Genomic DNA, 24204 nt, shown 5'->3' with positions numbered 1-24204 from the left:
GAGTATAGGAGCAGGGAGGTTTTACTGTACAGGGCCTTGGTGAGGCCTCACCTGGAATAGTGTGTTCAGTTTTGGTCTCCTAATCTGAGGAAGGACGTTCTTGCTATTGAGGGAGTGCAGCGAAGGTTCACAAGAGTGATTCCCTGGGATGCCGGGACTGGCATATGAGGAGAGACTGGATCAACTGGGCCTTTATACACTGGAGTTTAGAAGGATGAGAGGGGATCTCAGAGAAACATATAAGATCCTGACGGGACAGGATAGGTTAGATGCGGGAAGAATGTTCCCGATGTTGGGGAAGTCCAGAACCAGGGGACAGTCTTAGGATAAGGGGTAGGCCATTTAGGACTGAGATAAGGAGAAACTTCTTCACTCAGAGAGTTGTTAACCTGTGGAATTCCCTGCCGCAGAGAGTTGTTGAGTCCAGTTCATTGGATACATTCAAGAGGGAGTTAGATATGGCCCTTACGGCTAAAGGGATCAAGGGGTATGGAAAGAAAGCAGTAAAGGGGTACGGAGGGAATGATCAGCCATGATCTTATTAAATGGTGGTGCAGGCTCGAAGGGCCGAATGGCCTACTCCTGCACCTATTTTCTATGTTTCTTAAAACCTACCTCCCTGACCAAATGTTTGGTCCCCGTTCCTAATAGCTCCTTATGTAGCTCGGTGTCAAATTATGGCCGACAACGCTATATAAATGCAAATTATTAGTGTTGTTATTGTACGTGGTGCATATGTGATTATGCTCATAACAAAGGATGAAACTGAGTACTGTATACAATGAGTAAATGTGACCTTAGCTCCTTTAATTGAACTCCAGAGTGTTGGTACAGCCTGAAGGCTCTGTGCCTCAATGCGAGGAGTATTCGTAATATTTTGGATGAATTAACTGCGCAGATAGCAGTTAATGGATACAATGTAATTGGCATCACAGAGACATGGCTCCAGGGTGACCAAGGCTGGCAACTCAACATCCAGGGGTAGTCAGCATTTAGGAAGGATAGACAGAGAGGAAAAGGAGGCGGGGTGGCGTTGCTGGTCAAAGAAGAAATTAATGCAATAGTAAGGAAGGACATTAGCTTGGATGATGTGGAATCGGTATGAGTGGAGCTGCGGAATACCAAAGGGCAGAAAACGCTGGTGGGAGTTGTGTACAGACCACCAAACAGTAGTAGTGAGGTTGGGGAAAGCATAAAACAAGAAATAAGGGATGTGTGCAATAAAGGTACAGCAGTTATCATGGGCGACTTTAATTTACATAAAGATTGGGTTAACCAAACTGGTAGCAATGCGGTAGAGGAGGATTTCCTGGAGTGTATTAGGGATGGTTTTCTTGACCAATATGTGGAGGAACCGACTAGAGAGCTGGCCATCCTAGACTGGGTGATGTGTAATGAGAAGGGACTAATTAGCAATCTTGTTGTGCGAGGCCTCTTGGGGAAGAGTGACCATAATATGGTAGAATTCTTTATTAAGATTGAGAGTGACACAGTTAATGCAGAAACTAGGGTCCTAAACTTAAGGAAAGCTAACTTCGATGGCATGAGGCGTGAATTGGCTAGAATAGATTGGCAAATGATACTTAAAGGGTTGACGGTGGATAGGCAATGGCAAACATTTATAGATCACATGGATGAACTTCAACAGTTATACATCCCTGTCTGGATTAAAAATAAAACAGGGAAGGTGGCTCAACTATGTCTAACAAGGGAAATTAAGGATAGTGTTAGATCCAAGGAAGAGGCATATAAATTGGCCAGAAAAAGTAACAAACCTGAGGACTGGGAGAAATTTAGAATTCAGCAGAGGACGACAAAGGATTTAATTAGGAGGGGGAAAATAGAGTATGAGAGGAAGCTTGCTGGGAACATCAAAACTGACTGCAAAAATAGATATGTGAAAAGAAAAAGATTGGTGAAAACAAACGTAGGTCCCTTGCAGTCAGATTCAGGTGAATTAATAATGGGGAACAAAGAAATGGCAGACCAATTGAACAAATACTTTGGTTCTGTCTTCACGAAGGAAGACACAAATGACCTTCCGGGTGTACTAGGGGACAGAGGGTCTAGTGAGAAGGAGGAACTGAAGGATATCCTTATTAGGCGGGAAATTGTGTTGGGGAAATTGATGGGATTGAAGGCCAATAAATCCCCAGGGCCTGATTGTCTGCATCCCAGAGTACTTAAGGAGGTGACCCTAGAAATAGTGGATGCATTGGTAATCATTTTCCAACAGTCTATCGACTCTGGATCAGTTCCTATGGACTGGAGGATAGCTAATGTAACACCACTTTTAAAAAAAGGAGGGGGAGAGAAAACGGGTAATTATAGACCGGTTAGCCTGACATCAGTAGTGGGGAAAATCTTGGAATCTATAATTAAAGATGAAATAGCAGCACGTTTGGAAAGCGGTGACAGGATCGGTCCAAGTCAGCATGGATTTATGAAAGGGAAATCATGTTTGACCAATCTTCTGGAATTTTTTGAGGATGCAACTAGTCGAGTGGACAAGGGAGAACCAGTGGTTGTGGTGTATTTGGACTTTCAAAAGGCCTTTGACAAGGTACCACATAAGAGATTATGTACAAGATAAAAGCATATGGTATTGGGGGTAATGTACTGGAGTTGATAGAGAATTGGTTGGCAGGCAGGAAGCAGAGAGTCGGGATAAACGGGTCCTTTTCGGAATGGGAGTCAGGACTCAGTGCTGGACCCCAGCTCTTCACAATATACATTAATGATTTGGATGAAGGAATTGAGGGTAATATCTCCAAGTTTGCAGGTGACACTAAACTGGGTGGCGGTGTGAGCTGTGCGGAGGATGCCAAGAGGCTGCAGGGTGATTTGGACAGGTTAGGAGAGTGGGCAAATGCATGGCAGATGCAGTATAATGTGGATAAATGTGAGGTTATCCACTTTGGTGGCAAAAACACGAAGGCAGAATATTATCTGAATGGCGGCAGATTAGGAAAAGGGGAGGTGCAACAAGACCTGGATGCCATGGTTCATCAGTCATTGAAAGTTGGCATACAGGTACAGCAGGCGGTGAAGAAAGCAAATGGCATGTTGGCCTTCATAGCGAGAGGATTTGAGTATAGGAGCAGGGACGTCTTACTGTAGTTGTACAGGACTTTGGTGAGGCCTCACCTGGAATAGTGTGTTCAGTTTTGGTCTCCTAATCTGAGGAAGGACGTTCTTGCTATTGAGGGAGTGCAGCGAAGGTTCACCAGACTGATTCCAGAAATGGCTGGACTGACATATGAGGAGAGACTGGATCAACTGGGCCTTTTATAAACTGGAGTTTAGAAGGATGAGAGGGGATCTCACAGAAACGTATAAGATTCTGACGGGACGGGACAGGTTAGATGCGGGAAGAATGTTCCCGATGTTGGGGAAGTCCAGAACCAGGGAACACAGCCTTCGGATAAGGGGTAGGCCATTTAGGACTGAGATGAGGAGAAACTTCTTCACTCACAGTTGTTAACCTGTGGAATTCCCTGCCGCAGAGAGTTGTTGATGTCAGTTCATTGGATATATTCAAGAGGGAGTTAGATGTGGCCCTTACGGCTAAAGGGATCGAGGGGTATGGAGAGAAAACGGGAAAGGGGTACTGAGGTGAATGATCAGCCATGTTCATATTGAATGGTGGTGCAGGCGCGAAGGGCCGAATGGCCTACTCCTGCACCTATTTTCTATGTTTCTATGGAGTGATACAGGTTGCCAAGGGTTACATACATAACATGTGTTTGCAGAAGGTCACAATCTCTTCTTCATACAGTGTGTTTTATTCAAAAAAACAACAGGAGCTGGTAGTTTAGTGCCTCCATTGCCTGTTCTACCATACACTGCATGCACACACTTTATTTCTATTCTGAGCAGGAGGCTGGGAGATGTGGCCAAACAACCAAGATGACTGGCCCTCCATTTTTCCCCCAACGCCCTTCAGCACGGAGGAAGCACCTGGCCTCCATTTAATGCCTCACCAACTAGGGACAGTTGAAACTGGTGGTTCACCGTGACAGATTACAGATGTTAAACCGTGTTCGTCTTTACACCCCAGTCACTATTTCCAGTTGGATTCACACTCACTGGAAATGTAAAACGAAACCTTTCCAGCGCGCTTCACAAAAGATACTTTCAAGCAAAACACAGCAGCAATGATCTGTTAAACTGGCACGTGTGTCAGCCTGACCCAAGTGATACTAGGCCGAGCTCCTGCCACAGCATATAGTCCCCGACAAAGCAGCGAAATATTTGCTTAAACAAAATAGCCCGCATCTGACCTTGATGGTGAATGCCAAACACTTCAAAACAGACACAGATAAAACAGAACGTGCCGAGGCACAGTAAATATTTAATCTGTGAATGGGGCCACAGTTCCACACTTGTGAAATTCTTTCCAGATCCCAAATCACAACCGCACGGTTAAAAGAGAGAACAAGTGGGAAATTCACACCAGGTCAATCGGCAAGAACCTGCAAGAAATCAGTTTCATTTCTATAGCACTGTTCATGACCTCAGGACATCACAAGGCGCTTTACAGCCAATTAGTTCTTTTCGATGTAGTCACTATCCTATTGTAGGAAATGCGGCAGCCAAACTGTAAACAGTAAACTCCCACAAACAGCAAGGTGATGATAACCAGATAATCTGTTTTTTTTTCTGAAATGATGTTGGTTGAGGGATAAATATTACAGCTACTGAGCTCCATCCCTAACAGCACTGTAGGAGCACCTTCACCACACAGACTGCAGCGGTTCAAGAAGGCAGCTCACCACCACCTTCTCAAGGGCAATTAGGGATGGGCAATAAATGCTGGCCTCGCCAGTGACGTCCACATCCCATGAATGAATATATTTTTAAGTCTTATATTGGTAGCTAAAGCTAACCACAGCTTAAATGTTACTTCCCCTTTCCATCTACCAGTTGTCCTCAATAGATGGTTTGATGCAATTATTGTTCCAAAAGTAATCTGCAGATAGATAGATTCAGAATATCTTCATGAGTTACCACTCTGGGCATAGTTTGCATCATCGTCACTGGGTCAAAATCCTGGATTTCCCTACTAAACAGCACTGTGGGAGCACCTTCACCACACCAGGACTGCAGCGGTTCAAGGCAGCGGCTTACCACCAACTTCTCAAGGACAACTACGGATGGGCAATAAATGCCAGCGATGCCCACATCCCACGAACAAATAAAAATAAACAAGTATGGAGGAGTCACTCACCTGCAACATGCAACTTAGGCCATAAACTAAAGGACGATGCTGTGGACACGAATGGAAATCTGAGAAGGCCGACTGCACTGGACTCATTACTACAGCAGGAGCAGCAGGACTAGGAGCAGCCAGAGGAGGGTTATTTGGTCCAATGATCATATGAGGTGAATGTGCAGGAACAAGGTTTGAAGAGTTTTCACTCAGAAGTACAGAAAGTCTTCTGGCACAGAAATAGGCAAGGCGACGAGACAGATAGGCCGACTGAACAAACTCTTCAGAATACTGAAAGAAAGAAGAAAAGGATCAGTCATTGGTAAGATCGTGTTTATAATTACATACAAGACATTTCTCAAGTTGAATTGTTTTTGAGCCAATTTTCTGCTTTCTTTCCCGCTCCGACTATGGCCAAGAACGGCCTTGGATTGAGCTCCCTTCCAACCTAAGCAAAACAAGTATCTAGCCAGGAATGTCGTGAGATGGCCATAACGGGAGAGAGGAAAGACCAAAAGGGAGGAGGCCCACCCGAACTTTGTTCTCATTACATACAAGGTACGGTATTGTAGTGGTTATCTTACTGGGCGAGAAATCCAGAGGTTTGCACTAATAATCCAGAGAACACAAGTACAAATCTCACCATGGCAGTTTGAGAACTGAAACTCTTTTTAAAAAGAAAAACACAAACCTGGAAATAAAAATCTGGGATCAATAAAAGTGACGACAAATTTGTCAGTTTGTCAGAAAAACCCAACCGGTTCACTCATATCCTTTAGGGAATGGAACGTGGCTGTCCTTACCCAGCCTGGGCTTATATGTGACTCCAGTCCACATCAGCATGGTTGACTCTTAACTGCCCTCTGAAGTAGTCTAGCAGGCCACTCAGCTGCATCAAACCAGCACTTCAAGGTCGCAGCCCACCTCCACCTTCCCAGGGCACCTAGGGATGGGCAATGCCGGACTTGCCAGTGACGTCCACGTCGCAAGAATTTTTTTTTAATAAAACACAGCAGATTGTAATCTGCGAATGTCAACCCGAAGCGAGGATACATTCTGGGACCTGGTACCTTCCTGGTCTTCACAGCTCAGTGTCACAACATGCAGTTTATTGACCTAGGGAGACACAACTGGAGCAACTTTGGGTCCTAAACACATTTTGGACGATCACGATCACACACGCAGTTTTGAGATATTTATGAATATTTTATCATTTTCAGACCATTTATTTATGTTATACGTAAAAAGATAATGAGAACCAATCACCAATCGCAGAAAGCTGCAACTACCGTGGGTGTTGCCCGTTTCCAAGTTGCATTTTGCCCTGGGAATGGGACAAGTCTCCATGGATTGTTAAACTGTGCAGAGCGTCAGCTTGCTAGAAACACACCACTTAATCGTCGTACAAAGTTCTAAAATAACTTCAACCCATTCCACAGATCCAAAAGGTCATAACCATCTTTGTAATGTTTTTGCTTCATGGGTTCTTTGTTTAAGAATTCATAGCAACACATTGCTATTAAGAACTAGTTGGTTTATTAAAAAGGTTTAACAATCACACTACACACAACCAGTTCATCCACTAGGCTTACAACTGCATACCTCATCGTGGATGACCTCGACCCAACTGACTGGGGTTTTATTGAGTCTTGTGAATATCACGTGACTGGCTAAGCCACTCACAATGCAACAGCTCTACAACTCTTTTAGTTGCACCTGTAAATCAAGTGCCCCCTTATTAAAGGGGCACCAAAACTGACAAATTAACAAATTAAACTTTAGACATTAAATAGATCAAATCAAAATTTGGTTGCCGAGGGTGATGATGCACTCCAGTCCCTCTGGCACCCACCTCTCGCGGAAGGCCGCGAGCGTACTGGTGGACACCGCGTGCTCCATCTCCAGGGACACCCTGGCTCGGATGCATCCGCGGAAGAGAGGCAGGCAGTCGGGCTGAACGACCCCCTCGACCGTCCACTGCCTGGCCTGGCTGATGGCACCCTTGGCCAGGCCCAGGAGCAGTCCTGCAAGGAGGCCTTCGGACCTACCCGCTCCCCTCCGCACAGGGTGCTCAAAGATCAGGAGTGTGAGACTGAAGTGCAACCGGAATTTGAGGAGCAGCCCCTTCAAATATTGGAAGAGGGACTGCAACCTCTCACATTCGATAAAAACGTGGAACACGGACTCTTCCAGACCGCAGAAATTGCAGGCGGCCTGGGAGTCCGTGAACTGACTTAAAAGGCGATTGCACGGGACTGTTCCGTGCAACACCCTCCAGGCCAAGTCCCCAATAAATAGGAGGGAGGACTCCCGCGTCGAGAGCACTCTATTGGGGACCCCCGCCATGAGTGTCCGGACAGCAGACGAGGATAGCAAAGTGGAGAGTGTGCAAGAGCAGCCCGTACAGGAATCCCCTCCCCGCAGAACTGAAAGGCACGGAGGTTCAAGTTGTGAGGCTCCCGAGGGCGGTTTCGGAGCTTGGCGCTGATGAGGAATTCCATCCGGACGGGGGTCAGTTTGAATGGGATCGTCCCACGTGCTTGAGCCTCCCCGACACACCTAATGGAGTCAGGGCTCAGTGTTGTTTTTAGCGACTCGATGGCATCGGCCACGCGCCGGACGTCGGCCCAGGATAGGCGCCGTGCCAGCTCCGCTGACACCATCCAGCCCACTCCTCCGCCATTGAGCAGGTCCCTGACCCTGGTCACCTTGCCAAACACAGCCCCCTCGTCAGCCCGACACCTAAAACCCCGCGGTCGTGGAGGTACGGATTCCTGAGCAGCGGCTCCCGAAGGACAGCCGCCACTCCAGACGGGGGGAGAACTGCGCTTGGTGGCGATTCTGATCCAGACCCTGATGAGTTCCTGGTAAAAGACAGGCAGCTCCCACATGGCGGGCAATAGCTCCACAAACCTATGAGCTGTAATTATACTATGTACAGGTTAGTGGAGAAGGTGATAATGTTTGGGGGGAAAACGATCTCCTGTGGCACGGGTCAGACAGAGATCTGGAGTGTAAATACAGAGTACAGTTCTGATGTTTAAAATGGTCCATTCTGAACCAGATAACAGAGAACTGTGGGGGCTTGGGGAGTGCAGTGCAGTGGTAGAGGGACAAGACGACGCACTGTGCACTGATGATTCAGACAAGGATGAGCCTGAAGAGGAGAACATCTTCCAATCCCACCTTCCAGACCAAGAACTTGGGGGTGAGGGGGAGGGGGAGGGGGAGGATGAAGCCCACACTGTTGTACTCGCTCTGGAGGTGGTGCAGGTGCCGCCCATTGAGGTGGCAGACCCTTTTCTGAATGGGGTGAGTGTTGGGACATTTCATGGTTTCACACAGGGCCCCACAATCCGAGGTTGCGGATCCCAATGGGGTGCAGCGAGGCACACCCAGGGCCCACCGTCTGAGGTTGTGGGTTCCAGTGGGATGCAGCGAGCCACACCCAGGGTGAGGAGGGGAAGGAGAGCTCGACAGCGCTCTCCTGAGGTGCAGGAGCTAACCGATGTGGTCCAGATGATGGCAATGAGTGCGGAGAGCATTGGCCTTACACGATCACTCCTCGACACCATCAGTGGGGTAGGTGATGAGGTATCGGGACTGGCAGGAGAAGCAACAACATTCTCATGAGAAATGGGAACACTGTACGGGATCATGAGGGAGGGAGTGTCGCAGGTAGTTGAGGCGCTGGCGGAGTATATGAGGGAGGGATTGTCGGAGTTAGCTGCTGCAATAAGGGAACACGCCCAGACCCCATGACCATTGACAGAATCAACTGCCACTCCCACTCCAAGCCCCAGACCAGTCTCTGAAGAGGCCCAAGCCGGGCCTTCCACATTACAGCCTGCCCACGCGCCCCCCCCCCCATCAAGAAGTGCGCATTATCTGAGATGTTCGAAAGAATAAACTTGGTACCAACCCGAGAAACACTGTGCTACCGCCTGCAGGGGTGGAGTCACCAAGACCAAGCGCAGCGGGCGGTCTTAGAATAAGGTGGAGGAGAGATGGGTGCAGCCTTTCTTTGCTGCTGTTGTTCTTGTTGTTATTAATATTGTTGTTACTGTTCTCAAATTAAGTTTTTTGTAAGTGATGTAAATTTACAAGTTTAAGTGTGTAAGTGATCTTAAAGTTTGTAAGTGATCTTAACTGAATAATTTAAAATTTGATACAAGAATATTTTTATTAAAGTTAAGTTTAAGTACAAACAAGTGTTTAAATTTTGAATAAAATATATTTTAAATTGTAACTGAATCTTTTACATTCTTTGCTCCATTATTAACACAACTTTTTTAAGTAAAGAAGAAACATTTGCATTATTTGTTCCATTATTAACATAACATAACGGCACTGCTTCCGTCCGGGTTACATGTAGGGGCATCATGAGCCGTACCCTTTGTCTCCCAGTAGCCAGCTTTGCCCTTCTGGCTGCTGCTGAAACATGGCAGATATAGTGCTCTCGTGTAGGATGAACGCATCATGGGTGCTCCCAGGGTTTCTCGCATCAACTGCCATGATGCGATGCAGGTCATCACACACAAGCTGCACATTCACGGAGTGAAAGCTTTTTCTGTTCCTGTACATCTCTGAATCCTCCAAAGGTGCTTGCAAGGCGATGTGGGGACAATCAATGCAGCCCTGTACCTTTGAAAAACCAGCAATCCTGGAGAAGACCACAGCCCTTTCACGCATTGCCTGGGCGGTCATGGGGAACTTTATGTAGTCATTCCTCTGGGCATATAGTGCAGCAGTCACCTGCCAAATGCAGATGTGTGTTGCATGTTGAGAAATGGCACACACATCCCCAGTTGTGAATGATCCAGATGCATAAAATGAGAGTGCAGCTGTAACCTTTACTTCAGCTGACAAATCAGTCCTCCTGACACATCTAGGGTGCAGGTCAGCTTTTATTAACTCACAAATCTCTGTTATAACTTCTTTGTGGAAACGCTGCCTTCTCACACAATCTTCATCACTCAGGTGCAGGTATGAACGCCAATCTCGATATATCCGATGGGGGTAAGGCCTCCTGCCCATCATCCTATATGCTCTGAGGTTCCTCAGGTGATGCTGTGTAATCAATCTTCTTATCCACAGCACCATCATGCAGACAAGGTATGGCAGTGTCAATGATCTCTCTCTCTCTCTCTCTCTCTCTCTCTCTCTCTCTCCCCCTCTCCCTCCATCCGAGGTGCACGCCTTAATATGGACCACACCCTGGTCTGCGCATGCGCAATAAGCTTGCTTAGAACAGGAAACATTCAATGAACACATTTGGGGCAACAAAGTCTATTGCAATTCTTGAATTTTTGATTTTTTTTCCCCCCCCAAAGTACCACCCCACCACGGAACATCTCTCCACCGGGCTCGAGGGTTGGAGCGTCGGCCGGCAGAATTGCTCCTTCGCCCGGACACAGGGGCTCGGCTTCCACCCCCCCCAGGCTTCTTTTGAAGCTGCTGAGAGGGACAGTATTCAGGATGAAAACAGAGCTTTTAGAAATTGATAAGTTATAACCTAAGGGTTCTCATCCCTTATAAGTGGCTGGCAGTTCAGTTCGGCTTCCACCTCCCCCACCGCCCTCCCACCCCCCCCAAAAACCAGGGCTTTCTTGAAGCCGAGCCCCGAGCAAGTGTCCGGCCGAGGGAGTGATTCTGCCGGCCGATGCTCCAACCCTCGAGCCCAGTGAGGAGACGTTCAACGGTGGCGTGGTACTTTTAAAAAAATAAATAAATAAATCGCAAATTGAAAAATTCAAGATTTGCATTAGACTTCCAATTTCTCCCTTTTGGCTGTGAAAAAATTAACATTTATGATGCATACTCTCTCTTCTTGACTCCCTCAAACTTCGGCTAAAAACAGTGGCGTCTTTTTGCGCCAATTTTGTAGGGTTAAATGCCCAGAAGGTTTTTTGGGAGTGATCACATACGCCCATCCTAGGAAAAATGTAAATTGGCCAAACTTGCTTAAATGTGAAAAACTGGCACAGACATCAGGTTACTCCCTCTATGACGCAAAAAAATCGCAACCTAAGAAAATCGTACCCAAGTGATTTACGCTGGCGCAGAAATTTTGGGGAAACTTGGAGATTTTTATTTACTCCCAAAAAAACTGTGCATGCTCATCTAGGTGGCAGTTGTCAGTGCTGAGAAATGGAATTCGTTGTTGAAAATGGCAGCCCAGAATGGACAAAAACTCTCAGATCAGCATAGTATTGGCTTTGAGTAGTTAAGTGTCCTGCTCTATCCCAGCAAGGCCCTTCAAACCTTACATCAGAAGAGGAAAAGCTATCAGCTAAATTTTCTATTTCCCAGATCAATCATCTTTCTAGCTTCTCAGCTAGACAGCCAATCGTTGCCAAATTAGGGACAGATTGGTGATGGGTGTCATGTATATACTTTTGAGATCACTGTTGGAGGCCATTGGGCTGCACGCACGTGTGTGTAGCCCAAGTATAAAAGGCCAGCCATTTGGTGTATTAGCCACTTTGGGCCTTAATAAAGCAGAGCCAAGGTCATACCTCTTGGAGTTAAACAGTAGTCAGTCTAACAGTTATTGCATACACAGCAATGGGCTTGCATACTAGAACTGGACTGAACATCCAAATTCATTTAACATAGAACCAATACCGCCAAGGAGAGAGGAGACCTTCAATCCTATACGCTGTACTGGATTCAAACCCAGATGTAAAAAGCCTGTGCTAATCCAGTGCAGTGCCTGGCCCACTCCGATATAAATGGCAAAACTCTCTGCAGAGCATGGCACGAGATTCAGTTGAATTAAATATTGCAGAAAACTGTGTGGCAGGTTATCAAAATGTTATCCTACTGGAAACGTGTAACTATCAAGATGTTGCATGGACTGGAGAACTTAATCCATGGGGAAAGATTGGATAGGCTGGGGTTGTTTTCTTTGGAACAGAGGAGGCTGAGGGGAGATTTAATTGAGGTGTATAAAATTTATGAGGAGCCTAGAGAGTGGATAGGAAGAATCTATTTCCCTTAGCAGAGGGGTCAATACACAGGGGGCACAAGTTTAAAGTAATTGGTAGAAGGACCAGAGGGGAGATGAGGAAATATTTCTTCACCCTGAGGGTGGTGGGGATCTGGAACTCACTGCCTGAAAGGGTAGTAGAGGCAGAAACCTTCACCACATTTAAAAAGTACTTGGATATGCACTTAAAGTGCCGTAACCTGCAGGGCTTCGGACCTAGTGCTGGAAGATGGGATTAGGCTGGGTAGCTCCTTTTCAACTGGCATAGACACGATGGGACGAATGGCCTCCTTCTGTGTCGTAATTTTCTTTCATTCTATGACCAATGGATTTTTGTCATTTTAAATAGGAATTTAATTCACCCAGGAGGACATTTCATCACCGATCTTTGTTCAGTTTCTATGCCATGTTTAGCAGAAAACAAAAGTGTGTGTGTGGACTGATTATTTCTTTTTAAAAAGGGCGTTGACATTGGAGATGGGTAGATAATTTGGAGCAGAGAATCCAGAACTCGAAACTGGTTGGGCCAGATAGTCTTCATTCTATTCTCTCTTTTTTAAAAATAAGTACACAAAGCTTGATTGGAAAAGGGGAAATACTCGTTGTGCTTACCTGTAGCATTAGTGGCAACAGCAACTTAAGGAGTTCATCATCTGCTGGTCTGATTTTCTCCAGAACATCCAGGATCCAGGTCAAGTACTCGTGTCTTTCCAACATCCCATCCTACAACATGACATGCATACACGTTAAAACCAGCTTCCCGGCTCCGAGCAAATCAATCCACCGTCTTTTACAACTACAGCCTCCAAAATCCGGAAACCCCGGGACCGAGGCCGTTCTGGATTTCAGGTATTTCCGAATTTCGGAACATCTTTCCGACATCCCGGATCCGGAAACACCTGGACCGTGGTAAAGGGCCGGGGGGGGGGGGGGGGGGGGGGGGGGTGTGGGGAAGGTCCGGAATTCGGAACATTTTGGGTCCGGAGTTCGGAACATTTTCCGGATTTTGGACCCTCAACCTATATGGCAAACAACTTAGATCCCAACGTTTCCACTGCCTGCAAGAACGCCCACTGCAGAAACCGTGGTGCTCGGGCAGCACAGCACACACAGATTGCAGAAACGTGCGAGGGTCCGCACAGAGGTTTGGTCGGTGCCAAATTCCTTGCTCCACAGGCAGCAACTTCCGAGGGGAAGAGAAGTAAATCAAGGTTATGGAAAGGGAAGCACGTCACCAATATCATCGACTGCCCGAGGCCTTCCCCACAACACAGTTAATAATGGGAAAAGAAACAGAAAATGCTGGAAACACTTGCAGGTCAGGCAACATCTGTGGAGAGAGAAGCAGAGTTAACGTTTCAGGTCGACGACCTTTCGGCAGTTAATAATGGTCATGCTTAGGATGATCTGAACCGATACTTATTGCGTGGGGGGAAAAAAAATTATGTGACTCAAGCTGTTAACTGACTGTATCACTTAACTGACTGTTTTGGCAGCAGCAGCAACATGAAGACAGCTGGGTCATTTGCTGGAAACACAGATTTATCAATATAACCTGCAACATGACAGGTCCCTTTTACATCAATACAAATCAATAATTTGAGTCTGCTTCCGATTCTAATTCCTGCTTTGCACCAATGTTCCCGCTGAGCTAATCTCAAATGTTCTGTCCAAGCCGCTCATTGGCTTTTCCACTGTAATGGGGGGGCACTGCAACAGAAAATAAAGTAGGGTGCTCCACAGTCCGACCTAGTTTCTGGAGGACTGCAAGGTAAGTATATATAGTCATAGAAACTAGAAACATAGAAAATAGGTGCAGGAGTAGGCCATTCGGCCCTTCGAGCCTGCACCACCATTCAATAAGATCATGGCTGATCATTCACCTCAGTGCCCCTTTCCTGCTTTCTCTCCATAACACTTGATCCCTTTAGCCGTAAGGGCCACATCTAACTCCCTCTTGAATATATCCAATGAATTGGCATCAACAACTCTCTGCGGTAGGGAATTCCACAGGTTCACAACTCTCTGAATGAAGAAGTTTCTCCTCATCTCAGTCCTAAACGGCTTACCCCTTATCCTTAGACTGTGACCCCTGGTTCTGGACTTCCCCAACATCGGGAACATTCTTCCTGCATTTAACCTGTCCAGTCCCGTCAGAATTTTATATGTTTCGATGAGATCCCTTCTCATCCTTCTAAACTCCAGTGAATAAAGGCCCAGTCGATCCAGTCTCTCCTCATATGTCAGTCCAGCCATCCCTGAAATCAGTCTGGTGAACCTTCACTGCGCTCTCTCAATAGCAAGAACGTCCCTCCTCAGATTAGGAGACCAAAACTGAACACAATATTCCAGGTGGGGCCTCACCAAGGCCCTGTACAACTGCAGTAAGACCTCCCTGCTCCTATACTCAAATCCCATACCGTTTGCCTTCTTCACCGCCTGCTGTACCTGCATGCCAACTTTCAATGACTGATGTATCATGACACCCAGGTATCGTTGCACCTCCCCTTTTCCTAATCTGCCGCCATTCAGGTAATATTCTGCCTTTGTGTTCTTGCCTCCAAAGTGGATAACCTCACATTTATCCACATTATACTGCATCTGCCATGCATTTGCCCACTCGCCCAACCTGTCCAAGTCACCCTGCAGCCTCTTCGCATCCTCCTCACAGCTCACACCGCCGCGCAGTTTAGTGTCATCTGCAAACTTGGAGATATTACACTCAATTCCTTCATTAATGTATATTGTAAATAGCTGGGGTCCCAGCACTGAGCCCTGCAGCACCCCACAAGTCACTGCCTGCCATTCTGAAAAGGACCCATTTATCCCGACTCTTTGCTTCCTGTCTACCAACCAGTTCTCTATCCACACCAATACATTACCCCTCAATACTATGTGCTTTCATTTTGCACACCAATCTCGTGTGGGACCTTGTCAAAAGCCTTTTGAAAGTCCAAATACACCACATCCACTGGTTCTCCCTTGTCCACTGTACTAGTTACATCCTCAAAAAATTCCAGATTTGTCAAGCATGATTTCCCTTTCATAAATCCATGTTGACTTGGACCGATCCTGTCACTGCTTTCCAAATGCATTGTTATTTCATCTTTAATAATGGATTCCAACATTTTCCGCACTACTGATGTCAGGCTAACTGGTCTATAATTACCCGTTTTCTCTCTCCCTCCTTTCTTTAAAAGTGGTGTTACATTAGCTACCCTCCAGTCCATAGGAACTGATCCTGAGTCGATAGACTGTTGGAAAATGATCACCAATGCATCCACTATTTCTAGGGCCACTTCCTTAAGTACTCTGGGATGCAGCCTATCAGGCCCCGGGGATTTATCGGCCTTCAATCCCATCAATTTCTCAAACACAATTTCCCACCTAATAAGGATATCCTTCAGTTCCTCCTTCTCAGTAGACCCTCGGTCCCCTCGTACTTCCGGAAGTTCATACAGGTACACAGCCAAAATCCCGTATTCCTCGGGACCGAATCCGTGCCGGTTTTGGGGTTTTTCCAGATTTCAGACAAGAAAATCAAAGTCTGAAATCTGGAATCCTCAACCGAATCCCTGCCGGGTTTCGCCTAAAAAACGTCCGGTTTGCGGACAATAATTCCGGACGACTCCATCAGCTATGCGCAAAATGTCCGGTTTTCGGAGTTCCGGATTCGGGACGTTGCACCTGTACACAGATATGATTAAAAATTGTGACACGAGGAAGTTGGTGTGACGAACAGGAGGTGTGCAACATGCAAGACTTTCCATATACATGCACTTCCTGTTGTTACAATTTCTGCTCAGCTAACTAATCCGATGTAGCTCAGCACACAAGGAGCTAGTCTGTTACTTTGCTAATTTTCACTTCACTGAGCCAATACATTACAGATCAGACTCTAAAGCAGAATTAGGTCATGTTTTACGCTGGCATGATCACAAGCTGAAAAAGCAGCACGACACTGTGTCCTCACATGGCTTGCCGCCAAGGGCTTCGGAGGAACCAAAGCGTTCCGCTTGTTGGCTCAAAAACAGAAACTTAGAAATGGTTCCCTCATCTTTTATCTTTTCGGGGGGGGGGGGGGGGGTCCAGAAATGTACAAACACACGCACAGTCTTTAAAGGTATGGGGGATTGAAACTCTGCGATATTTGCAACAAACCCATTAACATGTCGGTCCACTATTTTAATAAAGGGCTGACACCTTTGTTGGAACAAAGGAATTTCCTATGAACACTTGCTACGAACATTGCAAAGCAGGATTGCAACCCCAAAGTATTAATAAAAGCAACAAAGACATACTTTTTCAATTCTACGTTTCAGTTAAAAACTTGTCGTCATCTCCATTTATTGCCATTCATTTTAGTTTAAAAAGTTGAGTGGGTGGGGGTGGACGGGGAATGGAGAAAAAGTCCCAATACTGAAGGAATCTAACCACACACACACTTCAAATAGCAGGATCACTGAAACACCTCAATGCTTTTATGGTCAAACATGGAGTAAAGTGCTGCATCTCTATTGGCAAGTCATCCCTCCCCAATCGCCCGAGGTCAACAAAACTAGTTAACCAAATATATTCCACCAAAAGTAAAACCAACTAAAAGAAAAACGACCAGCAGAAAGGGTGTTAATAATAATTCTTTGTTAACGGTTCAATCTCGAAAAGGGGAACTGAAGCCAAGACGACTCCTTCACGTCGCATTGGCTCAACAGCTGTGAGTTTCCAACCGATTCGCACTGACGTCCCTCTTTATACTGTGGAACAGCTTCTATACGAGGTGTCTCTAACAGCAGGGCTCCTGCTGTTATTTAAGCTATCCCGTTTACACTGCTGGGACAAACTCCCTGGCATGAATGAGAAAGAAAGGGTCATATATTAAAATAAAGTCACGATTGCAACCTTCAGTTTTTTGGCACAGACTTTCTTTGCTGGTGGGAGGAGGCGAACCATGTGAAAATTGTACTGCCACTGTGGCTGCACTGAGCATGTATCCTTCCCACAGGCTGTGACCGTCAGCTGTGGCTCAGATAGTTGACACCTTATGTCGCTGGAGAAGGTGCCTCCGCAAGATCCTGCAAATCCACTGGGAGGACAGACGCACCAACGTCAGTGTTCTCGATCAGGCCAACATCCCCAGCATCGAAGCACTGACCACACTCGACCAGCTCCGTTGGGTGGGCCAATCGTCTGCATGCCCGACACGAGACTCCCTAAGCAAGCGCTCTACTCAGAACTCTTACGCGGTAAGCGAGCCCCAGGTGGGCAGAGGAAACGTTTCAAGGACACCCTCAAAGCCTCCTTAATAAAGTGCAACATCCCCACCGACACCTGGGAGTCCCCGGCCCAAGACCGCCCTAAATGGAGGAAGAGCATCCGGGAGGGCACTGAGCACCTCGAGTCTCGTGGCCGAGAGCATGCAGAAACCAAGCGCAGGCAGTGGAAGGAGCGTGCGGAAAACCAGACTCCCCACCCACCCTTTCCTTCAATCACTGTCTGTCCCACCTGTGACAGAGATTGTAATTTCCGTATTAGACTGTTCAGTCACCTGAGAACTCAATTTTAGAGTGAAAGCAAGTTTTCCTCGATTTCGATGGACTGCCTATAATGATGAGTGGGTAGCACCCTGGCCTCTGAGCCAGAAGGTTGTGGGATCCAGTCCCACTCCAGGAACTTGAGCCCAAAAGTCTAGGCTAACACTCCAGTGCAGTGCTGAGGGAGTGTTGCACTGTCGTGAGGTGCCGTCTGTCGGAAGAGACGTTAAACCGAGGCCCCGCCTGCTCCCTCAGGTGGACGTAAAAGATCCCATGGCACTATTTATCCCTCAATCAACATCACTAAAACAGTTTATCTGGTCACCATCACAGTGCTGTCTGTGGGAGCTTGCTGTGCACTAATTGGCTGCCGCCTTTCCCACATTACAACAGTGACTGCACTCCATAAGTACTTCACTGGATGTAAAGTGCTTTGAGACGTCTGGTGGTCGTGAAAGGCGCTATATAAATGCAAGTCTTTCTTTTCCTTTTACAAGGCAACGAAGCTGCAGCCATTAGAAGGTGCTGTCACTCATGCTTCTAGAAAAGTCTTGGAAAGCCCCCCTCTTCCCCGGCCATTAATGCCCCTCTTTAAAATTGCCGCGTCAAAGTCAGGACTGCAATGTAAAAGGGCTAGAATGGTTTTCTTTTCATTCTTTCTGGGAATTTGAGCAGCGCTCGGAAGGCCAGTGTTTGTGGCCCATCTCTAGTCACCCTCGAGAAGGTGGTGGTGAGCCGCCTTCTCAAACCGCTTCAGTCCGTGGGGTGAAGGTTCTCCCACAGTGCTGTGAGGGAGAAAGAAAACAGAACGAGTTGCATTTATATTGGGAGTTCCAGGAATTTGACCCAGCGACCACGAAGGAACAGCAATATATTTCCAAGTCGGGAGGGGAACCTGGGAAGTGATGGTGTTCCCATGGACCTGCTGTCATTGTCGTTCTAAGTGGCAGAGGTCACGGGCTGGGGAGGTGCTGACGAATAAATGGCCAGACATAGGCACCGCAGTTGTTTGCACCCATCATAGTGCAGCTGCAAAACTCAACCACTGCACAAATGGGAGCTGACCTGGGCTTGCAAAACCTGTGGAGCTGCATCAAGCTGGCATCAAATGGGTCATCTAAATAAGTCTCTGCTATTTTCTGCAAGAAGGGAATGCCCATGAAATGGTCACGGTGGCCATATAATATCTAGCCTGCACAAAACCATTTGTACATTTCTCTCGGCACCTAGGATTTTCTTGATCCAACACTACATTGATACCAGCACCAGAAAGTTTTGTAAAGTAATCAACTCCAACTGTGTATGTCCAACAATGGAGTACAGAAAATAAATTAGCTTATAATTTTGAAGGATTTAATTGGGGCAGACGTAACTCTAAACCCCAGAGGATTAAACTGAGTTTCCATTACTCCTGCCTAATCTTAGTAACAAATCAACATCATCATAGGCAGTCCCTCGGAATCGAGGAAGACTTGCTTCCACTACTAAAATGAGTCCTTAGGTGGCTGAACAGTCCAATACGGGAACCACAGTCTCTGTCACAGGTGGGACAGATAGTCGTTGAGGGAAGGGGTGGGTGGGACAGGTTTGCCGCACGCTCTTTCCACTGTCTGCGCTTGATTTCTGCATGTTCTCGGTGATGAGACTCGAGGTGCTCAGCGCCCTCCCGGATACACTTCCTCCACTTAGGGCGGTCTTTGGCCAGGGGCTCCCAAGTGTCAGTGGGGATGTTGCACTTTATCAGGGAGGCTTTGAGGGCGTCCTTGTAATGTTTCCGCTGCCCACCTTTGGCTCGTTTGCCGTGAAGGAGTTCCGAGTAGAGCGCTTGCTTTGGGAGTCTCGTGTCTGGCATGCGAACAATGTGGCCTGCTCAGTGGAGCTGATCAAGTGCTACAAATACACATTAAATGAAAATCAGTTCTTAAAACCGTCCAATATGATTTTTACTGCTCTGCAAGTACCAAACATACCTGTAGTCCACAAAATACACAAGCATGTTCATTTACTAAGCAAGTTGCAAAACAGAAGCGAACACGGTTCATATCTTGGTTGGCTAGCAACGAAATTAGAACATTGGTATTGTACAATTTGAAGGTCCATGTGAGAAATGCTCAATGCTTTTGTATATTCTTTGTATTTTGTAGGCGTTTACTGTCAATTTAATTGGAGAATATATATATTTTTTTTAATAAACACACCTGCATCATGTCGAGAGGAAAACAAAGTTAAATAGTATTAACCAGTTTGAGTGACGTTTGTGTCACCCTGTCTAGAGCCAATGAAAAGGCCACTATTGCGTTGCACGCAGTGACTTTTAGGAATATAGGAATAGGATTTAGACAATTCAGGCAATTCGAGCCTGTTCCCCCATTCAATGAGATTATTGCCGCTCTGTGTCCTAAACCCATTAACCTGCCTTTTCCCCACATCCCTGAATACCTTTGGTTAATAAAAATCTATCAATCACAGCTTTAAAATTAACAATTGACTCCACATCAATCAGCGTTTGCGGTGGTGTTTCAAACTTCCATCACCCTTTGTGTGTCGAAGTGTTTCCTAACTTCACACTGAAAGGCCTGGCTCTAATTAATAGGCTATGTCCCAGAGTCCTAGACGCCCCAACTTTGTATGGATGGGAGCCAGAAAATGTGTGTTCTCTGCTCAGGAGCACTTCTTTCTTCTTAGGCGGTTCCTCGTATCGAGGATGACTTGCTTCCATGCCAAAAAGGGATAAGTTCACAGGTGTCCAATGAAGGCCCTAATATTCCAGATCCCAAACTACATGTTGAGGGGGTGGAAGATGCCTATGCGTGGATTTTTTTTAACGTGGGGTGACCGTTGCACACCAACCACCACATGGGCTTGACAGAGCTAGGTCTTGTTACAATGGCAAGGGTTACCCAGGACGACTGGAGACCAGCTCTGCTGCACAGACCTAGTGCGCACACATATCGCAGTGTGGGCTGGCCATTGCTGCCCCTGGGCCCTCGCCTCTTCTGGGCCCCAAATTCACCCCTCGAACTCAGGAGTACTGCAGTGCGCTGGACACTACAACACACTTTGGGGTCAAAATTGCCCACCACTGGAAACGGGGTGTACCTACAGCGTTGTGTGTGTTTTACCGGTGATGCAGTTGATGGGGTGGCCTCGAGCGAAATTCTGCTCTTTGGCCTTTTTTTCCCCTCAGTGAACCGGAAGCCGGTCATAATGGGGGCGGATGTGCAATGGAGCGCGGAAGTTCACACACGAGAGGGGCGGAGTGTCTGCCGCTGTCAGTCATCAGCGTAGCGCTAATGACATCATCACAGTGCTGCGTCACCACGGCTCTCCCCTTCACGCAAAGGGCAGATCGATGCAATTCTTTAAGTTTGGTCCACTGGGCCACCAGGGAGGGTTTCAGCTGGGCCAGTGGCCTGGTACCCAAGAGGGTGTGACAGGCTGCATGTTGGCGGCCCGGTCGAACCCGGGGGCGTAATTGTCGGGCCGTCATGGCAGTCAGCTGATAAAAAATAAAAAAGAGGTGGCCGCCGCGGAGGTAGATCCTCCCCTTTAACGGCCGCCGTACCACCATTTTGCAAGTACTCCAAACACAGTGCACCGGCAGAAAAAGCTGCCGCTGGCACCAAGCGGCGGCAGCAAGATTTTCTCGGCGAAATTTTGCTATCGGTGGGGGTGGGGTGGAACATCGGTGGTGTGTGCTCTGATGGCGCTCTTAGGGCGGGCGGACATTGCACTCCGCAGCGTGCCCGCCGATTTCCGGCGGTAACAGACCTCAAGGGAAGGGGCAATTTCAGCCCGTTATTCCAATATGAATAGAAAGCAGAGGAGGTTACAATCAAACTAGATAGTGCGCTGGTCAGACCACAGCCTGAAAACCCTGTCCAGTTCTGGTCACCGAGATTTTCAAATACTGGGGGCAGTGCAGACAAAGGCCACAAGGCCGACCCTTCGCAACTAATGAAAAGCAGCATCCAAGAGGTGATCTGATATTTGGACGAAGGGACCGAGTGTAATATATCCAAGTTTGCTGACGATACAAAGCTAGGTGGGACAGTAAGCTGTGAGGAGGACACAAAGAGCCTGCAAAGGGATATAGACAGGTTAAGTGAGTGGGCAGTAAGGTAATAAATGGAATCTAATGTGGGGAAATGTGAGGTTATTCACTTTTGTAGGAAGAATAGAAAAATAGAATATTTTTTTAAATGGCGAGAATCTATTAAATGTTGGTGTTCAGTGAGATTTAGGTGCCCAAGTATAGGAAACACAGAGTTAGCATGCAGGTACAGCAATCAATTAGAGAGGCAAATGGCATATTGGCCTTTATTGCAAGGGGGTTGGAGTACACGAGTAAGGACGTCTTACTACAATTATACAGGACTTTGGTCAGACATACCTGGAGAACTGGGCACAGTTTTGGTCTCTTTATGAGAAGGGACATACATGCCTGAGAGGTGGTGCAACGAAGAGTCACCAGATTGATCCCTGGGTTGAGAGGGTTGTCCCAAGAGGACAGATTGAGTAGACTGGGTCTATATTCCCTGCAGTTTAAAATATACAAGATTCTGAGAGAGATTGACAGGGTAGATGCTGAGAGGTTGTTTCCCCTGGCTGGAGTGTCTACAAATAGGGGGCATAGTCTCAGAATAAGGGGTCAGTCATTTAAGACTGAGATGAGGAGGAATTTCTTCACTCAAGGTTGTGAAACTTTGGAGTTCTCTACCCCAGAGGGCTGTGGATGTTGAGTCTCTGAGTATATTCAAGGCCGAGATAGATAGATTTCTCTGGGGGAAATCAGGCGCGAAAGTGGAGTTGAGGTCGAAGATCAGCCATGATCTTATTGAATGACAGAGTCGGCTTGAGGGACCAGATGGCCTACTCCTGCTCCTATTTCTTATGTTATGTTCTTACGTACTAGGTGGTTTAATAAAGTATGGAAAAGATCAAGTAAATTATAATAAACTAAATTGTAAAAGTTAGCACAACGGGACACTGCCTCAAACTGGTAAAAGGCAACTTTAGGACCAGCAGGGAGCTGTGTGAAATAAAGAGAGGAATGGGGGTGAAAACCCCACAAATCATTCGAGGAATATTTGGCTGCCGGGGGGGGGGGGGGGGAGGGGGGGAGAGCAAAGGGTTTTTCTGGATGGATCAACCAGGATAAGCTGGATAACCCCATCCTGCTCAGTAATTATCTTCTGCTTTTGTGTTGCAGCATGGAGTAGCAAGACATGGTTTCCCATCTTCTGAAGTCCAGAGACAAAGAAAATAAAAGATTTGCATTTATATAGAATCATAGAATGGTTACAGCACAGAAGGAGGTCATTCAGCCTGTCGGGCCCGTGACGGCTCTCTGCAAGAGCACTTCAGCCAGTCCCAACTCCCCCACCCTTTCCCCGGAGCCCTGCTAATTTTTTTCCTTCAGGTACTTTTCCAATTCCCTTTTGAAGGGCACAATTGAATCTGCCTCCACCACCCTCTCAGGCAGAGCATTCCAGATCCTAACCACTCGCTGCGTAAAAACATTTTTCCTTGTGTCGCCTTTGGTTCTTCTGCCAATCACCTTAAATATGTGTCCTCTGGTTCTCGACCCTTCCACCAATGGGAACAGTTTCCCTCTATCTACTCTGTCCAGACCCCTCACGATTTTGAGCACCTCTATCAAATCTCCTCTCAACCTTCTCTGCTTTAGGAGAACGACGCCAGTTTCTCCAGTCTGTCCCTCATCCCTGGAACCATTCTTGTAAATCTTTTCTGCACCCTCTCTGAGCCCTTCACATCCTTCCTAACGTGCGATGCCCAGAATTGGACACAATACTCCAGTTAAGGCCGAACCAGTGTTTTATAAAAGTTCATCATAACATCCTTGCTTTTGTACTCTGTGCCTCTATTTATGAAGCCCAGGATCCCATCTACTTTCTCAACCTGCCCTGCCACCTTCAATAATTTGTGCATGTATACCCCCAGGTCTCTCTGTTCGTGCATCCCCTTTAGAATTGCCCCCTTTAGTTTATATTGCCTTTCTTCGTTCATCCTCACAAAATGTATCACTTCGCACTTTTCTGTGTTAAATTTCATCTGCCACGTGTCCACCCATTCCACCAGCCTGTCTATGTCCTCTTGAAGTCTATCAATATCCTCCTCACTATTCACTGTATTTTGCCTTTCATGACTTATGGACATCCCAAAGTGCTTTACAGCCAATTAAACACTTCCTGAAGTGGTCACGATTTTAATGTAGGAAACATTGCAGTCAATTTGTGCACAGCAAGCTTCCGACAAATAACAATGTGATAATGATCAGATAATTTATCTTTAGATGTAGTTTGAGGGATAAATATTGGCCTTTTACAGCTAGTCAGTGCGGCATTGGAGGATGATTGGGAGCATGACACCAGCTCCCGAAAAACACAAATGAAATGAATAGGGAGGAAGGAAGATCTTTGCTGCACTGGACAGTAACAATGTTCTTG

At 46.8% G+C, this 24204-nt stretch overlaps 1 protein-coding gene across 1 annotated transcript in view; it reads right to left on the bottom strand.

Moving 5' to 3' along the window:
* LOC139266002 (mediator of RNA polymerase II transcription subunit 12-like protein) overlaps positions 1 to 24204 on the bottom strand; it is a 799024-nt gene that overhangs the window by 664267 nt on the left and 110553 nt on the right. Inside the window, exons 6-7 of the mRNA XM_070883728.1 lie at positions 12816 to 12926; positions 5231 to 5503 (exon numbers count right to left, since the gene is read on the bottom strand). Coding sequence (XP_070739829.1) covers positions 5231 to 5503; positions 12816 to 12926 — 384 coding nt within the window. The remainder of the gene's footprint in view (positions 1 to 5230; positions 5504 to 12815; positions 12927 to 24204) is intronic.

The sequence above is a fragment of the Pristiophorus japonicus genome, chromosome 6, assembly GCF_044704955.1.
Source record: "Pristiophorus japonicus isolate sPriJap1 chromosome 6, sPriJap1.hap1, whole genome shotgun sequence".
NCBI lineage: Eukaryota > Metazoa > Chordata > Chondrichthyes > Pristiophoridae > Pristiophorus > Pristiophorus japonicus.
This window is presented reverse-complemented; position numbering and strand designations above follow the sequence as displayed.